The 19,559-nt window shown below is 40.3% G+C and overlaps 2 protein-coding genes across 2 annotated transcripts; both read left to right on the forward strand.

Moving 5' to 3' along the window:
- Positions 1–1,418: 1,418 nt before the first annotated feature.
- LOC130693185 (fibrous sheath CABYR-binding protein-like) lies at positions 1,419–2,864 on the forward strand. The gene has a single exon (XM_057516308.1). It carries the CDS (start codon positions 1,419–1,421, stop codon positions 2,862–2,864), a length of 1,446 nt encoding a protein of 481 aa, XP_057372291.1.
- Positions 2,865–4,462: 1,598 nt separating this feature from the next.
- LOC130693422 (ADAMTS-like protein 5) lies at positions 4,463–19,229 on the forward strand. The gene is made up of 10 exons (XM_057516553.2): positions 4,463–5,148; positions 13,564–13,767; positions 15,201–15,592; positions 15,663–15,862; positions 15,932–16,077; positions 16,411–16,561; positions 16,664–16,753; positions 16,856–17,016; positions 17,662–18,298; positions 18,369–19,229. Exons 2-10 carry the CDS (start codon positions 13,672–13,674, stop codon positions 18,719–18,721), a joined length of 2,226 nt encoding a protein of 741 aa, XP_057372536.1. The 5' UTR covers positions 4,463–5,148; positions 13,564–13,671; the 3' UTR covers positions 18,722–19,229.
- The last annotated feature ends 330 nt before the right edge of the window (positions 19,230–19,559 follow it).

Consider the following 19,559-nt stretch of genomic DNA (forward strand, 5'->3'; position numbering starts at 1 on the left):
ATAGTTTACACTTTGCCCGCTAGGTGTTAGCATAGATCACACCCCGTTTTGACAAAAATATTTTTCTCTAAATAATTCAGAGAAACTAAAAGAAACTCCTCACATCCCGTTTTTCTTTCCCAAAAGAATGATAAGACGTCTAGGCTCCGAGAGAGGCGTTAGATTTCCAAGAACTTTACTACATTGAGTATGAATAGGAAACAAGCTTCACTACTGCACAACTATTGTGTCGCCGTGGAAAAGCGATAGACTTAATCTCATTCGAGGTTATAAAGGCCTTTGTGAAAATATATTTTTTTACAGTAAAAAAACTAAATAAATATGTAAACAAAAGAAAAAGAGAAAACTTGTACAGCTTATACACTTCCTAGCTTTTTATCGAGGTTTCAATGAAATATGATCTCATCCCGCCGACGTAACGCAAGATGCCGAGCAGGACCGCCTTGTTATGGTGATGATGCCGCTTAATTTATGGCAACCTTTAACGGTTGGAAATTCAAAAGAGGCTTTTTGCATACCATCAAGGTGCGCGCGTACTTCAAGATTTTGTTTTTTTCCATTCTTTTCTTTGTTACTTTTCTCTTTCTACTAGAATTGAATCAGAAAAGATGATGGGCCCATGCGACGGGAAAAGAGAAATCGGCGTGAAAACGGAAGATAAATCCCTTTCGCCCTTCAGAATAGGTAAATCACCCGACGTGGAATTGATTATCGATTCGGGCCATCACGACTTATATACCCCGACGAGATTACAACGAGGGCCGTATACAACATCGATAAGAGTATCTACGTATTCTTTCTCTTTTTCTTGATTGACCTTTCAACCTGTACGGCACGTTGTTTTGTGGCTGGATGTTTTTAACCGCCTGGTCATGTGGTTCCAGTCATTGGGGCATTATTCACGGGGCTCGGCGGGGTACTTCGAAAAAAAAAATTATAAATTCATTTTTTCTCCCTCCATTTTCCCCCTTTTTTTTTTTTTTTTTTTTACTTCACAAGCAATTGGCCCTTCTCACCTTTACTGAATACAAATTGTAATCCAATCTGATTTAAATCTTAATTCTTCATGGAGCAGCGCTGCGTTGTTCCCATATGACATGCGTCAGTGTAGACGCTGAGACCAGCCAAAGGGAATTGCGTATCTCGTACCTTATTTCTTCAATAAATATATGATTGAATTAAATTTTAAGTCTAGAAATGTTTGAACATTGTTTTTAAAAACATAAACTTTCACATATCTTTTACTTAACACATTTTCAACCAGAAAATATTTTTTAAAATGAAAAACAAACCGATAGGTTGGCTTTGTAAGTTTGATGTCATGAACCAATTTCGGTATAAGCGCGTCCATTTTGGAGGAATTTTCGTGATTTTGAACTATTCAAAAGCAAAAACAAAAAGTTCTTTGCAAATCGAAAATGAATTCCACAATTAGAAAACTTCCTGGCTCCAAAAAGGAATTCCCTTTCGTTAAAAGCGTCGTGGACCACCGGAGACCCGCCAGCTCGAAGGTGCAGAATGTACCGGCTGTGCACAGCAAATCGGACGTACAGAAACCCAGACCTGGAAAGGCCGTTTCTGCAAAAGGAATCGCCGGACCAGTGAGTCTCCAGAACCGCCCGGCTTGGGATCCGTCCACCAAGATTGAACCCACTCCAGTTCTTTACATCAAGCCATTGCCGGGCACGAGAAAGACACAAGAAGATCTACCAAACAAGTCTTTCAAGGCTCGACCCGTACCAATTAGCCACGCCAAGCCTTTCCGACCCATTTTACCCAGTAAAATCCTCAAATTCACCGGAACACAAACATCCAACGATGAGTTTGTTACTGGACAAGAAAAATCGGACAACAAACAGGTTGATGAAGCCACCAGCAAACCGGAAGAGTTGACGGCCGAGAGCCCTCAAGCGCCTCATGAAACCATTGAGATCCCTGAGAAGGCGGCAGAAACGCCAGCTGGATCAGCCGATCCTGGACTAGTGAGTTGCGAAGAGCAATCGGTGGTTGACCCGGTTTTACCGACCATAAAGCCACAAGAAAACGTGCTCATTGAAGAAATCAAAGTGAAAGAGAACGAGGTCGTTGACGAGAAAGAACAATCCGTTGACCTTCCGGAAGCTGAAGCAGAAATGCCCACCGGAGCAGAGGACCCTGGATTAATGAGCAGCGTATTGCAATCAGTGGTTGATCCGGTTTTACCGTCCCCAACACCAGAAAACGGCATTCCGATTGACGAAACCGAAGTGAACGAGGTCACTGGCGAGAAAGAACAGGTCGTTCAGCTTCCGGCTGCTGAAATGCCAGCCGAAGCTGAGGATCCTGGACTATTCAGCCGCATGTGGCGTTCGATGGTTGATCCCATTTTGGGCCAAAGGAAACCAGATAACGAAGGAACAGGACAAACTGAGGAGGTTGCTGTCAAGCACCCAGAATCCGAAGTGCCTCCTGTAACTGAAGAGCCTGGTGTTCCAGCGGCTACTGAAACGGAATCACCAGCCATCGAAGAGGTTGTTATTCCATCGGTTGGGGAGAAGGAATCGCCGGTTGTCGAAGAGAGTGCCATGCCATCGGTTGAAGAAAAGAAAGATGAATCGCCAGAAGTGGCAAAAGAAGTGGTAGAAGATCAGCCGATGGCAGGGCCGTCTTCCGACGAAGGTGCAGTGAGGAAATATCCTCCGGGTTATGGATCGAAAAAGGAAAGGATCAGAAAGGCTTTGGAGAAAAAGGGGATCATGCCCGGCGATGAGCTGCCACCGAAAAAACCGTTCAAAAACCAAGGACGCAAGCGTTCAAAATCACCATCCCTTATGGAAATCTACGAGAACTTGTTGAAGGCTCCTCCTTACAAAGAGAGTGACTAAGAAGCGACGTTGATTTAATTTCTCAGACATGCGGAATTAAAATTTCTCTTGCCTTATAAAAAAAAACTGTTCTGTCAGCAAAAATTAAAATAAAAATGTTGGCTCCTAATCATTTGTTTCTTGTTCTTTTTATTTTCCCATCGATTCAATTCGAATTTAACATATCGATTAGCTACTTAAAGAGAGGAAGGATTTTGCTCAAAGCTTTAAATGTGTAAATGCATAAGATTTCAGTCTATGGCAGATGGCCAGGCAGATGAAATATTTTTTAGGTATTAGTTTGGTAAGACAAATGCTGAAGGGTTGGCAGGAAAGATGCTATCTAACATGATCGACGCTTCGAGATTGGGGAAACAAGTGCCGATGTGATTGATGAACGAGGGGATGAGATTGTAAAACAAAAGACTGCATAGCCGTGCCAGTTGGTTGGAATTGCCTTACATCCTGCTCACAAACAGACACACCTCAAATATAATGCAAATAACATTTCAATTTATTCAGCCACTATAACCGAAAATAAACATGTCGATCGATACATTACACAAAGGCTGACAACATCTCATTCTCTTACGTCACAACGGCTTGTAGGACAAGGCACACCTAAAAAAAAAAAAATGAATCCAATCCAATTGAAAGGTCGACAGCTTAGATCAAAGTGGCACGTCATTTTTCATTAAACGACGTGTAAAGAACAGCCGTGGAACAGCTGGCGGATCGGCTAGACCCAATATTGATAATGCCGATCATCCATCAACGGGTGGAGATGACGCATTGGCCCGAATCTTTCCCAGAAATATATATAAAAGAATGACCAAAATAAACATCGAAAAAAAAAAAATAGATGCGATCGATAGCAACGAGATATGAACAATCAGGTCGCTGTCGAGTTAACAAATACACTACACAGGATGTCTCCATATACCGATGTAAAAGGTCCGAAAAGGATATATAAGGATGGAGCCTGTTTGGTTCTACACAAAGGAGAAAAGATCGATAAGAATCGAGGAAGGACGAAACAATTCCATTTACGAATAAAGAGAGGATACTGACTACGGAGCAAGCCGAACATTGCCCTCCTCCCACTTTTACCTTTTATCTTCCCGACAAGCAAATAACACTAATGAGAACGAAGCTAACGGGGACGGCGGGACAGAGGAGTGGCTGCATAGTGCCCACCAAACTCCCCACTGTGAACTGTGCGCTATGCGTAACAAAGTTTGGTTTGTCTCCGCGTTTCAATTATGCGGATGGATTCCGTCCGCGATGATATTGCGCGACTGCAATCACAATTTCCGAGTACACGGTCGTCGAGCCAACTTTGTTCCCTCGTTACACACATGTCAACTGTACACAACGAAATGAAATTTTTGTTTATTTGAATTTTTGTGTGTGTAAAAAGAAAATGTTTAGAATCATGACCGCTAGATGTCTAGAACGAACTCCCGCGGTTTCTCATTTTTCCGAGGTCGGGAGGAGGAACCCAAGAACCTCTTGTTCACCACCTACTCAACCCATCAGCCCACACCGCTATCCTGTCTATACACACACACACACACACACACACACACACACACACACAGTTGATTATATTCCTTTTTATTTTTCTTTCCGACTTCTCTTTTTTTTTTTTCTTCTTTCCCTTTTCGACCCCCAAAGACATGCCGGACCATTTGGACGGTCGACTTCAGTCGCTCGGCGGGAACCAAACGGACCATAGCACGTGACGATATATCTCAGCCCGCTCGCGACTATAATTTTTTTTTTCTTTATTTTCTTCTTTTAAAAAAATTGACAGCACAAACACATACCGACGATACTCGTCTCTCTCTCTCTCTCTTTTTTTTTTTTAAAGAAAAAGTTTTCAACTCAAGACAAGAAGGAGATAAGAAAAAGAGTGGTGTCCTGTGCATATTTTTTTGTTTTGTTTTCGTTTCTTGTGTGTGTGCCGTGTTCTGTGTTTTACAGTGTATTATTCAAAGTGGTCTGTGCGTAGACGTATGTGCTGTATTCGAAAAAAAAGGAAGACTCCACTTCGGCCATATCTGCATATTTAAGAAGGAAAAAAAAACAACAAAAAAACAAAAAAAAACGAAAGAAGCTTCTCATTTTCTTTTCAACTTCGGTCGCGGGATTTAAATATTTTAAGCTCCATTGCGGTGCGGTCGCCATGAACGACGGGATTGTATTCATTATTGTTCGGCCGGCGGTTATTGCTCGTCTCTGTGCCTCCGTCGATCACGCTCCGTCGTCAGGGGACAACTAATCCGGAAGAAATTCGTTGACGGTAAATGAAAACCTTTTTTTTTTTTTTTTTTCCTTTTTTTTCTTTTTTTTTTACTTTTTTTTTTTTTTTTTAAATAGCCAGTGTTTGTGTACACACGTATAGACGACACAACACACCACGGCCTCATTAATGGTAGACACATAGGAACAGGGAAAGAAAAACGGCTGTTGCTCGTCGGTGTAGCTCAGTAGCTGCACACAGTAATGATCCCAAAGAGGATGATTTATGTTTTTTTGCATATATAGTACACCACAAGGAGGGAGTTTCTTGACTCGGGTGGGACAAGCAAATGCTCCGTGAAAGTCACCTTGAGACATTTCGTCTCCTTTCCACTCTGCTCAACTTCATTTTTCTTTTTTTTTTCTTCTTCTTCTTCTTCTTCTTCTTCTTCTTTCTTTCTTGGTTTATTTTCACGGTTTAATGACCAGCAGGTGTCCGTGGATTTTTTGACGTGCGACGGTCTACAGCGTTTTGTAAACTTACACGTCGTCTTTGATTGAGGACAAAACGTCTTTGTTATAGAGCCATGGGAAAATGAAGAGAAAAAAAACAAAACAAAACAAAACAAAACAATGTTTTGATTACACGTTTTACTTATTCTCCTGGACACGAAGCGTATCGGGCTATTCATCCGAATGAAAATGGACAGTTCGTGTGCGTGTGTGTGTGTGTGTGTGTCTCCAGTCCAGCTTTTTTATTTTTAAAAAGGACATTCCACAGATAGGGACGGCATAGGTCTATAATAGGCACACGCAGAGACATGTCACGTTATTATTACACATAACGTCGTGATTCTTGAACGTTCTGTACACATTTAATGAAAAAGAAAGACCGAAAAATGTATTCATATTTCTGTGCATGTCAATGAGACTTTGTTGTTTCGTATATAAACAGAGAAGATGGGTCAGTAACTTGTCAGAATCCGTCACCAGATAATGACTTAACAAAAGCCCTAAAAGAAAACACATTTTGAAGAAGAAAAAAAAAAAAAGGAAGAGTCTCTTAAAATAAAAATTAAAGAATTAAAGAAAATGTCTTATCACCCGTGTAAGAATGTCAATATGGAGGGAGAAAAAAAAAAGAAAGAAACGATGTAAAGATGGGACACAGCGTGCCATGGCCTTGTGCCTTCACTCTATGGATTTCTAAATTTGGATAACAATTCATACGTTATGAATCTTTCTTTTTTTTTTCTTCAGGCCGTGATCACAACATCATATTCCGTGTTGTTCGACATAAACCGGGCTAGCGTGAAAACACGTATGATTTTTTTTTTCGGTTAGAACTAACCCCCCCTCTCTCTTCAGATTTTAACCCTGGCTATTAAATGTGTCCCCCCCCCCGTCTTTTGTATTGGTCGAAACTCGGAGACGATGTACCGATAGCTCATCCGGAATTACAAAGGAGAGGAACATGCGCGCGCACCCCAGTTGAGACCGGTTATTTAAAAAAAAAAGAAAAAAGAAAAGAAAAACAATTTATTATTTTTTTTTTTTCTTGTAGTTGCGATGTTTTCTCACGATTGAAAAACGAAAATGCAATTGCCGATTGGAATCAAACATCCAGCAGAAAAAAAAAAAAAGAGATGGGGATCCACGTATAACCTCTTTGATCGATAGAAAAATAAAGACGAAAAGAATGTATTTATTTCGAAGGCGGAATTAAATTGCCGCAAGGGTTTCCTTTGGGCCAGCGTCACAGCTGGGATATTTCGATTCGATCAAACTCAAGAAAAAAGAAAATCTCAAAAGAAACAAGAAATGTCTGTATACACCATTCGAAATAGCGGATACGTAGGAAATGCGCGCAATCTCGATATGCAACATCTATTTTCGCTATTTTGTATATTTACCTCTCCCTCTTGCCCTCCCCCCTCCCCTCCCCTACGGGTTCTTGCTTTTCGGGGAGAAATAAAAAGGTCGTGAGTGTTCGTGTGTATTGCCTCATAGCAAAGTGAACAAACTGCTGCCGAGTGGGCGGTTTTTTTTTTTTTTTTTTTTTTTTTAAGATGTTATACGAATGGAATGATGGATCGGTGCTGACCGCGCGCACCGAAGAGCCTCGTTCTCCGAGAAGACATCCATCATTCCGGTATATATATCGAATGTTTTTCGCAACGCTCTTTTGCCTTTTTTCTCACAAACAGTGTTACAGCCATTTGTCGATGGCCATGTCCCCACACTTTGGCCAAAATGTCGTCTACTCTGCAGAAGAAAATTCCGCAACATAAAGAACAGCAGTCCTTTCACCTTTAAGATAGCCATTTGTGTTGCTCTTTTGATGGCCGTGAGTAAACTGCATTTTTCCTGTTGCCGTTGGGCTTTGCTGAACACAAGGAAAAAAAAAAAAAACTGTTCATCCTTTGCACGCAAATGTGCATTTCTTTAGCGGTCGGGACGCCATAGCGGGTGGGGGGGGAGGGGGCGAGTCCTGTAAGCAAAAAAGGTCTTTCGGCAGATGCCCTTCGGACGACCTATTTTCTTATATAACTGCAACAGTTCTTCTCCTTTGTGTTTCGTTCGGCTAAATGTAATCCGTCTCTCTCGTTCTCTTTTCGTGTGGAATACATAATCGCACAGACAAAGAGTCTGAAAGACAAAAGAACAAAAAAAAAAAAAAAAAAAAAAAAAAAAAAAAAAGAGTCGAACGCGCTGATGACTAAATAGGGTTGACGATGTTCTAAATAACAAAAGGCCCTTTTTTAATGGAAAAGCTTGTTTTCTTTTCTTTTTTTTTTTTTCCTTATTAACTTTTTTTTTTCTCTCTCTCTTTTTGTTGAGGGTATATAACGAAAGAACAAAATCCTGCTCTAATAAACAATAAAGAAAAGAAAAAAAAAAAAAAAAAAAACAACTCGTATTTTTATTGCTTGTTCGAAAAAAATGGCGGTCCTTTACGACGTGTGTGTTAAACAAAAGAGGAAACCTACTTTCCTTCTCTCGAGCTTAGAGTTACTTTGCTATTCATAAACAACTGCCTTTTTTTCTTTTCTTGTTTCTCTTGACATTAGCGACATCAACGCCGTTCACGGTCGTATATCATTCGTAAGCATGTCTTTTTGGAAATGGATTTTGCCCTTTTTCTTGTGTACATTTTTTGCTACATAGCTGCCAATCAAGACGGTAAATAAGGAAACTACACGATCGTTTCGCTCAATGATGTGGAAGATTTTCGTCGTGTTTTTCTTTCTTTTCTTTTTATTTTTAACACCAACACCAACTTCTAGTGGCACATATAGAAATAGCTGAATGCGTGGGGGATTTTGTGCAAGTAAGACGAATGAATCAGCCCTTTTTTATTATCCTTTGTTTCCGAGAATATCACGTAATCAAGGAGCCCTCGTGAGTAGTGAGTTTTCTTATAGGCAACAATGTCGACACACACACACACACACATGCGCAAGAACGGATACAGAAAATAAAAGCTACGTCATTTTCTATTTGGTTTCAACATTTTCGGTAAATATATATAACTATGTATAAACCTACTGTTACATACACACACAGCTACACACACAAATTTTAGAATATTTTTTTTTTTTGTTTGTGTGTGTGTATATCTATTATGTCCGTATAGGCTATGATGCTGTGTGTGTGTGTGTGTGTGTGTATAAGAATTCCCGCTGGCTATACAACAATACCAAACAAGGCAATCCGGTTGGTGATTTATCAACAACACCCGTGCGTCCTTCTCCTTTCCTCCTCTTTTCTCTGCAATGCTTTTTATATTTTTATAGAGGTATAGGACAGCAGCTATATCGTAAGAAGGATTGTCACTGGGCCAACATCTGTCAGTTGTGCATTTTGCCTTTAAAGAAAAAAAAAAAAAATCAAATAAAAAGGGCCACCAAAAATACAGTTGAACATTTCAGACGTGATTATACTACCGATGTAGATCCCATACAAACGTCCGCCTTATAAGTCTAACGCATATAACTCTTTTCACTATGGATATCAGCCCCGGTTTTTGGTTTTCGTACACACACGCAAAAGGAGGAGTCACATTGATTTGGACAGTTCCAAACAAGGAGAAATATTATAAGAGATGATCGGAGCTAGTGATTGCATATACACATACGTTATATATAAAAAGGATTATCACTTTTGTAAGCTCATCTGTGCAGCGTCACCTATTTCTTTTTTTTTTCCTTCCTAGGGCACTGATTGTGTATGGAATTTGGGTGTTAATCTATAGAGTCTTGTATAGAGCAGCCTGTTTTTTTTTTATGCTCAGTTATATAAAATATATGGGATGATGATCAAATGAAATCCGATCACAAACGTTCGAGCGAATAGAGAAAAAAAACGACGTGAGACCAATCAGGTTTTTTTTTTATGATTACGTCTAGCCAGCAGTTTATATATGCCTCACAACATTTGGCTCCTTTTTTTTTTTATTCCTGAAAGTCATAAAAAATAAAACGGGATTTTTGTTTTTTTTTTCAAAAATAAATTGGAGAAACGGGGGGTTTCGAATAAATTAATCGGGGTGCCTCTATGCGGATAACGCGATCGTTTGATTGCCAATCAGTTGAACAGCCCAGCACATATCGAAGGTATAAAAAAAAAAAAAACATTTAATCGTTTCGAAAAGGCGGGAATGTTCGTTAACTTTAGTCACGCTACCAACTCGTTTTTTTTTTTTTCTTGAACCTGGCTGGTTCATTTTTTTTGATAAAGAAAAAAGAAAAACCAGAAATGATTAAATGCTGTATTCAAATGTACAATATTCTTGATATTAAAAATAAGGTTCGAGAGAATGTTGCACAAGATCGCAGCGGGTCCAATAACTCCCGCGTTCAGACGCAATTTTGTTTTCTATTTTATTACACTGCACGCTTGTGTGTAAGCGAGGTCTTGTACACACACACAGCACGACGATGATGTCACGCGATACACAGAGCCCCTTAAAAAAAAAAAAAAAAAGAAATACGGATACGTATTTTGTTTTCGTCTTGTGCGGTCAACTTGATGATGACATTCGAACGCACCCAACGAAAACGATTTTATTTTTTTTTATTATTTGCCTCTTGATAGCCAATTTTCGATGGCTTTTTAAACGATCGAAAATAACAGCTGCGTAAATGGCAGGCTTTCGAGTTATATAGACCTATTTACGAGACCGTTTATAAAGCAATTGGCGCTCGGCAAAAAAAAAAAATGCCAGGTGTTGCGTGACGCCCTTTTGTTTGGCTCTCTTTTGTTGTGAACGATCGTTGTGTTTGTGTGTGTGTGTGTGTGTGTGTGTATCTAACGCACCCAACGATTACAAAAATAAATACACCAAATACCACTGAAAGTATAATTGCATGCACACAAAGTTCGTATATATATACTGTATATATATAAATACAGGCAAAGATGGATAGGATTCGTGTATACATAGAAGGCCATACGAAATAATCAGCTATTGTTTCACTTGATTTTTTTTTTTTTTTTTTGATGAAATAAATATGAGAATAGACAACGTCACGATGCACATGTTTTGTATATACAAGAAAAAAGGCTGCACGCATTTTTTAAAGACAGCATTTGTTTCTCGTCTCAACCCCCCAACCCCCTACTGTTACGTGCTTTAAAAGAGATATATATACAATAGAACAGGAGCAAACTCAAAACAATATATACGTTATCCTGCTGGCTGTTGTATAGTTGGGTTCTTTATGTATCTATTATATATAGAAAAAAAAAAAAAAAAAAGCCTCTATACTTTTTGAAACAGTTTCTTTTCTCTAATGGTTGAGGGCTGTTTTCACTCCAGCACACACACGGTCCGTCTTCTTTTATTGTGTACTGTTGGTGTGGCATCTTGCAGTCGAGACTTCTATTCATCGATGTCGTGGTAAATACTGCACAGCCCAACCGTCTATATACGCTGTGTTTGTTCAACAGTTTTGACCCAAACACAGCACTCAAAAAAGCCACCCCACACACACACACACACACAAAATAAGAAAAGCCGTGCGATAACAAGTAAAAGCGTATGGCACCTTTTGGTGTGTGTCTTGAACGTTTTTTTTTTTTTTTTTTTTGTTACGTTCGAAACCAAGGTCGTTACGAAAAAAACAAAATTATTTTGAATATTTAATGAGGCGGGAACGAAGTATTGACGTCCCGACACTTGTTAAATTATTTTTGAATTCAAGCCCATTTTTTTTTCTTCCTTTTTAAATAGTACGACTCAATCATCGGAATTGAGGGGGGGGGGATGCTCTTCTATCTCGTGATAATCATCTATACACGCCGTTCGGAAGAGAGAACGCATGAATAATATTTCCTTTTCAATATTATTCATGAGTTTAAAAAAAAAAAAATATATAATCTTCTTCTTTTTAAAAAATTCTTTACTTTAAAATGTAAGACACAATCCCTTTTCATTTTCTTGAAAGTTTCTCGCTCTACCAGTTCTATATCCTCCATGTTCTGCTCTGTGTGTGTGTGTGTCTGTGTGTGTGACGAGTAATAAGACGATTATGACCATCATTACTGGGTCTTTCATTATCAGCTTTATTAGATGGGCGGTGAAGTCCGGAGCGGGTCCCGGCTTTTTCTACAGTCCGTTCATTATTTTTTTTTTTTTTATTTTCCCGTACTCTTTGAACGAACTGTTTTATATATACCGCATCACAGTCTAGACAATCGAAAGCTTCTTCTCTGACATAGCGATAGATTTGAAGAAAAATTGAGGACGCAGTTGTAAAACTTTAAACCTTTTTTTTTTTTTTTTTTATCAGATTGAGTGTTTTATTTAAGGTTGAATGATTAAATTCATGTAAATTCCCTTGCAGCGGACAACAACTAACACGGGGCATACATCATCATCGTTATTCAAATTTCGAATCATTTGGGGCTGGTGGGGGGTGTGTGGGCCCCATAGCCAATATTTTTATTTATAGCACTGGAGGGGTAGAATTGACACACTGAAACATAAATACCTAAATTATTATTGCTTTCTATAGCACCACGTTATATAAATATACCTTTTTTCTTCTCCTTTTTCTTCTTCTTCTTCAAACATCTCAACGCTGAGTCGCTAGTCTGCGATAAAAAAAAAAAAAAAAAAAAAAAAGAAAAGAAAAAAGGAAAAATTTAGTTGTCAACCTTCTTTCTATAGACAGTGCCGCGTCGTTGTCTTTCCATGCATTCTTTTTTACGAGGCACCACTCGGAGGCCTATCTTTTCAATGTGGAAAAGAAATAAAGCCAAGAGTCCATTTCCGAAACGCACCGTTTCCCAAAAATACACTCACTCGTATAGATTTCCTTTGGCGTTCACACGGAGTATTTTTGAGAGAAAAAAAAAAAAAAAAAAAAAAAAAAAAAAAGAAAGATAAAGCCATCAAACAGAGTGTGAGGGAGAATATGGTCTGTATAAAAATATATATATATTTATAAAAGAATAGTACATAAGAAAGAGATAGAAGAAGCTGTCGGGGAATTCCTGAGAGAAGCAGAGTTGATTGCCTGTTGGATGTGTCATCAAATCCAACTCTCAATCATGTCAGACTCTTCTTTTTTTTTTTTTTTTTTTTTTCTCCTATTCTTTCTTTCTTCTCCCCCCTCCACCTTTCGTTCCTTCCGTATGCCCCCCGAAAATAGATCTCACAAAAGACATGGACTTCTTATGCTATACGTAACATTTTTCTGTGTTATAGATAGATAGCCTTTTCTCTTCTGTTCCATACATTTTTTTTTTATTGCATTTCATTTTTCCTTCCCCCCCCCCCCTTTTTATTGCATTTTTTTTTATGGGTATCCTTTTTAAACGGCCAAATGGCGTGTAACGGCGTGTTCTTACGTAAGAATTTTTTCTTTTTCCTTTCTCCAGCATTCAAGGAAAAAAAAAAAAAAAAAGGGCCAAAAAATTAAAAGCGTTGACATCTCGAAAAGATATTTTTTTTTTTGCTTAGTCCAATGATTCACGATTGAATTGTTTTAAAAATGCTGTTCCGCGCAGGGAGGGAAATGTAAAAAGAAGAAATGAAACCCGTACGTATCAGATATCATTTCTTTCAAGAAAAAAAAAAAAAATAAATAAAAAATAATAAACCAATAGAAAATTGAAGAATACAAGTATAGTATCGTATGAAAAGACAATAACAGGCGTGGTTATCTAATATCACAAAAGGGTCGATGTAGCCTCTAGTCAGCAATAGCTGACGCCATCCTGTCGCCTATACTTTCCAATCATTTTTTTTTTCCAATCAAATAATAATCAAAAAAAAAATTAAAAAATAAAACGATGAAATTTGAATCGCTTAGTCGCCGAGATCAATTTAGAAATCCCAATTTCTAAATATTCTCCCGCTGATCCGAAAAAAAATGCTTTCCTTCGTTTAAAAACAAAACAAACCCATCTGCCATCACCGGGTCTAATGTTTTAAACATTTCTTTTTCTTTTTCCTTTTTCGCTATAGCCCTCTAGGTAATTTCTTAAGGATCAGTAGCCAAAGAGAAAGAATCTTGACCGTCTTGTTTTTGCTCGACGTGGTTCGTCAGTTTTGCATCCAAGAAAAACAAACGCCATGATGAGCTCCGTCTCGACGTTGGTGTTGATGGGGTTAGCCGTTGCGTGGCTACTATCCGTGCCAACGACGGCAACAGGCAGCAGCTCAACTAAGGTATGTATAAATATTTTTATTATAATTCTATTCAGCGGAGGTATTCACAAACAAAACAAATGAAAAAAAAAACAAAAAAACAAACAAATATTCAAACACCTGTGCCGTGAAAAGTTTCAACAGCTGGCAGAAATCTGTTTTCTCTTGCTCGTGAATTTCAATAAACAAAACAAGAGGCGGAATCAATCACGACCGCCTTTACCCTTTGCCAGATGACTAACACATGGATTATTATTACGTAAAAAAAAAAATAATAATAATAATAATAAATATATATGTAGAAACTCCTTGGGTGGCTCCACGCAATCTGCTGCGTCTTATTAAAAAATTTTTTTGCTGATGGACCCGCCCGTCAAAACTCGGCGAAAGGCCAACCTAAATATGAAGACTCGGGCGACGAAAACCTACGCGCTGGCCGTTAGACGGGAATAGAAATCGAGACGTTGCCCAGTTTAGACAAAAAAAAACACAAAACACAAAACATTTTCTTTCGCAACAAAAGTCAAATGAATTATTCAGAAATTTAATACATTTCATCTCCTTTTGTTTCGTAGTACGTCTCGTCGTCAAGGAATTTTTATTGTGACCAACTCGAAACTCGGCGAAAGACAAGCGAATGCCATTTGTGGGTTTCGGGTGGCCTTCCCCTCTCAAACAAACGCCCGCCATTGTTGCACACACGCCCTTTTTTCTTTCTTTTTTTTTCTTTCGTGAATTTTCGCTTGTATTAGACACGGAAGATTGTTGAATGATACGCAATATTGATAATTATCGGCTGCTTGTGCGGACACACGAGGACAATGTTATCGTGTTTTCATATCGATTTCATTGTTATTTTGTTGTTGTTGTGTTACTGTCCGCACTTGTGCGTGTCACGTGTGTGCAGATAGGGAGATTAGTTAACAGCTCATTGAACCTGTTTTGTTTTTGTATTTTTATTTTCCTTGTTGCGTTCTTTGATCGCGTCGGATGGCATGGTCAGATAAACCCCTTCACACGCGTTCCTCCTGCGCACTCACGCGTGCTCCAATCCATTTTGCTATCGTGAAAAATGAAGAGCCGGTTGAGCTCGTGACTCTCTGGGCGTGTGCGGCTTCATCCGCAGCTATGCTATTTAAATATCGTGATCGTATTCATTTTTTTTTTTTCGTTTCGCCCCGCAGCCGCTTACCCGCATGTGCATTTCATTTCCATCCTCCCGCCCTTTGTTCGTAACAATATCATTTTTCTTTTTTTTTTTTTTTTTAACCTGTTTCCACATTAGCTCGTACCCTATACATGTTTACTTATGAAAAAAAAAATAATAAATAGATATATATATATATATATAAATGAACCCTCATAGGGAGATTATTTGTATTTCCAATTTGCATATCATTATTCAATCGCTTGTATTTATTAATTGTTCATTTTTTTCGTCTTCTTTATGAAAGGGCCACGATGCCCTGGAAGACGACACGGACGATGCGGCGGCGTATGCGCGTTACATGGCCGCCACGGAAGCGTCCGCTCCGCTGATGCAGCGCCGTTCGCAACAGCATCACGACCCGGCATCGGCTGCCGTTGGCCGCGCTAGTTCATCACCTTCTTCGGCTAGCACGGCCGTCAGCAGTAGTCATAGCGGTGGCGCTGGCAGGGCTCCGTTTAAAAGTATTTACCGCTCCTCGGGTGGTCACGTGACTCTGCTGCATTCCACCGACTACTCGGCCGCCCGGCGCCGTTTGGTTCACGTCTGGAGCCCCTGGTCCGCTTGGTCGCCGTGCAGCCGGACTTGCGGAGGCGGAATCACCGCCAGACACCGCACCTGTAGAATTGAATACGCCAGGTGAAAATGAGCACAATGTTACCTAACGCAATTTCAATTCAATTTACGATGCAAAATAAAACAAACAAAGGGTTTCGGAAGGCTCGGGAATCCGATCGAGTTATCAACAATGCATTGGAGAATCCTCTGAATATTCTTCGTGTAATCCACAGTCGTGCTCGACGGCAGCGGCCGGACATCCCGAAGATTTCCGGCTGTTTCAGTGTTCGCTCTACAACAATCGCACGATCAGGGGGCATTACGTCGCCACATGGACTCCCTATCAAATGGGTATGATTCTAAATGAAACATTATTGAGACGTGGTTCGAAATGAGTCAATGCGTCGGTTTGACACGCAGGACCCAATCAGTGCGAATTGAGTTGCAGGGCAGGTAATAGACCCAACGGTCTGGTCTATTCATTCGGTAAAGTGCTGGACGGCACTCGTTGCACCATCGATCCTGAAAATCCTTACAAAGAATTCTGCATCAACGGTCGCTGTCTGGTAAGTTTCAAAATCGATCCCAAGCATCCCATGAAACTAAAATAAATGATGGTCGGATAATAGCCGCTGCGTATATATATCCATTAAATAATGATCGTGATCACGTTGCATCATTATTTACAGCTACAGGGCTATATATACGTAGGGCTAGAGGTGCTGCTGAAGAGAAATTGAACCATGTGACGATAAAACTGTCTTCCAACTTGACTGATGTTTATCTTTTGTGCATCTCTTTATTTTAAGTCTCCCTCTCTCCCCTCTTTTAAGCTACTTGTATCACTCCTTGTTGTTCAACATTTGTCTTTTTTTTTCTTATTTATTTTTTTTTCATAGGCGGTGGGCTGTGACGGACGGGTGGGGTCGGCGGCCAAACGCGACATGTGCCACGTCTGCGGCGGTAACAACGGCACGTGCCAGCGGGTTGCCGCTGTAACTTTCCCTCAGAGTGCCGACTTTACCGTTAAAACACGCAACCCTCAACGACGTACATTTTTATTTTTCTAAATTGTTTGACACATTTTTCTTTTGGATGCGATATTGATGCAGATTTTAATTGTCTGGTTATTTTTGTTTGAAATTTTTCTAGTGACGGAAACGTATGGATATAGCCCGGTTGTTCGCATACCCCGAGGCGCTACGCATATCCGGTTGACCGATAACAGCAGTAATTATCTGGGTAAATATGGAAAAAAAAATATATATATGGATTTAACTTTGGTCTGTCGTTTTTGTGGTGGATTGATTTTTGGAATTTTTATCTTTTAAAAAAAAAAAAAAGCTTTAATGGACGAACGAGAAAGGTATTTCCTGAACGGCAATTGGATCGTCGACTGGCCGGGCCGTTACGAAACAAACGGAGTGGCTTTCCAGTACGAGCGAATCAAAGACTCGGAAGTCGTGCACAGCCGCGGACCTCTGCAACAAGATTTGATTGTTATGGTGCGTATCTCTTTCTAAATAATAAAAAAAAAAGTAGAAATCCTTTCCAACAGAAAAAAAAAAAGGGCGTCCTGTCTATAATGGCCTCAATGGTGGTGGTACCAGAACCATCGCGCTAGACCTATTGGATTGAAATCAATGATGCGTGACTCTTCTGGCGTAGTGAGCATTACCAGATCATTGCCTCGTCGCCCGTATAACCTTTCCCAATTGCGTTCTGATGTAGTAGCGGGAAAAAATAGCGGCTTTCACTAATGGTGGATGTGCCATATCAAAGCCGATCAATGATCACATTTGGGCGAAGGGGGGTTGGGATTTAAACAGTTGGGTTGCTTTGAACGAGCTGGGCGCGTGATTCATCGATCAACAGCCGGATGAGTAGTTATTATATGTCCCCCCCCCCCCCCAATTTTTTTTTTTAGAAAGGTTGGGGGAGGGCGATCTTTTGATGATGGCATTCCCACTCAATTGGCTTCATCAAGTTCGTGAACGATCTGGGTGTGGCGTGATCACGAATACATTGACCGAGGGCCTATACAGGCACGCATTGGGAAGCGGTCGATTATGATAAACTGAGACGATCGTAACAGCGATAAGAAGCGGAAATAAAAGTTTGGGAAAAAAAAATATATGTATATTCAACAGGTCCTGGTGCGAGAGAAAGACCCGGCCATTTATTACGAATACTGGCTACCACGTCAAGCGCAGATCTATCGGATGACCGTCGACGCGTTCACGTCCGACGCTCAGCGGGTTGTCTCGGCTCGTCCGACCGTCGCCCCGACCACCGCCCTGCCCACGACGACAACTCGCAGGCCTGTCACGTCCAGGATGACGACGTCCAAACCGACGACGACGACGCCATCGGCCGTTATTTTCCAGCATCACAACAGCACGGCCGAAACGAATCCGAATGATTGGGAACAGTACGAGCCCCAACCGACGGCCGCCAGTTTAGTGAGGAGTCCGCCGCGGATAACTTACGGCGGTTTCATGGTCCCTTTCTTTAATTCCATCACGACGACGACGACGACGCCCAGGACGACGACGGCCACCAGCAAGCCGACGAAGAAGAGCCGGCCCAAGGGCTCGAAGAAAAAAGCGAACGGTGTTCACGATATTGAAGAAGTCCGCCATCATCTCGGCTTGATTCACAAAAAACCTCCGAAAACATCGGCCGTTAGAAGCGGGATCAGCAACGGACATCCGGGATCGTGTTCGGTTGACGGCTCTTGCTGGAAAACGGTCAACGGAAAGAAACATTTCTGTCTCAGTGAATTCGGTAAGAATGAAATGACTTCATCTTATGTTGGGTTCATTTGATATTTAATGTTTTATTCTTTTCAATTCAGTTTTGCGATGTAAAGTGCTTGGATATGAAGTCATCAACGGCGAGACCCGCTACGAAGTGCAGGTGGTCCAATCATACAAGAACATGATCCCCATTTTGAACCGAGAATTCATCTGGGCGGAACCGGTAGCCGATTGTCCCTGCCCGGCCCCTTATCTCCGAACGGGCACCGACTACATCATCATGGGCAAGACGGACAGGAAATTTAGACGCAACGAGATCCGGTTGCTCCTCGACTCGGACAGTTACGTCCGCGTCTACAACCAAGCCAATGCCGAGCGCGTACTGCGCATCCGCCGCGACGAGGCGAAATTCTGTCAGAAATATAAAACGAAATTCAATCTCACGACCTAATTCATTTCTTCTTCTTCTTTTTTAAATATTAATCTGTTTTAGTTTATTTTGTTGGCACAATAAGTCAGATTTATTAATGTCTTTTGCAGCATTTCTTGTATTGACGTTTGTACTCAACGACCCACCTACAATACCAGTCCGCTTTTGTGGAGTGGATTTGTTTGGACAAAAAAAAAAAATGAAAAAAAAAAAAAAAAAAAACAAGTGACGGTTGATATTTGAAATTTGTTATTGCCATTGGCATCCTTCGATGTTGTGTCATTTAGTCTGGCGATAGACAGTATGAATAGCTAAGAAATTAAATGTATAAATATAATAATCATGGCATCAAATCATTTTTTTTTTGGTTAGCTTAGCAATAATTTGACATATGTAAATATGCGATTGTACAACCAACTTTCTGTTTATCATTTGTTTTTTTGCGTGCATAACATGTCCGTTGGAGTTGCCGTTTTTTTTTCTCCTTCGTCCGATGATTGTAATACAAGCTTTTCGTTTTGACTGTCAACTGTGTTCGTGACACGAATTTCGTGACCTTTGCTCCCCTTTATCCGTTGATTGTTTCCCTTGCTCCGTTCTGTTGCCATGAGAAATCGTTGAATATTCTCAAACACAATTTGAACTCCTTTTTTCTTTCGTTTTTCTTTCCCGCGTGACACCAATTTGTCCGACCGCATAACATATATAGAAGAAAAACTCAAATTGGGAAAAAACAAATTCGAAAGATTATTCTTGAGCAGAGACAAATCCTTGAGCACCATCTAGGGAATTGTTTTCGTGATAGCTACGAACGAACGGTGAACGCGGTACGATAATCTACCACTCGACGGCGTCGGCA

This window comes from Daphnia carinata, chromosome 3, assembly GCF_022539665.2.
Source record: "Daphnia carinata strain CSIRO-1 chromosome 3, CSIRO_AGI_Dcar_HiC_V3, whole genome shotgun sequence".
NCBI classification, from domain to species: Eukaryota; Metazoa; Arthropoda; class Branchiopoda; order Diplostraca; family Daphniidae; genus Daphnia; species Daphnia carinata.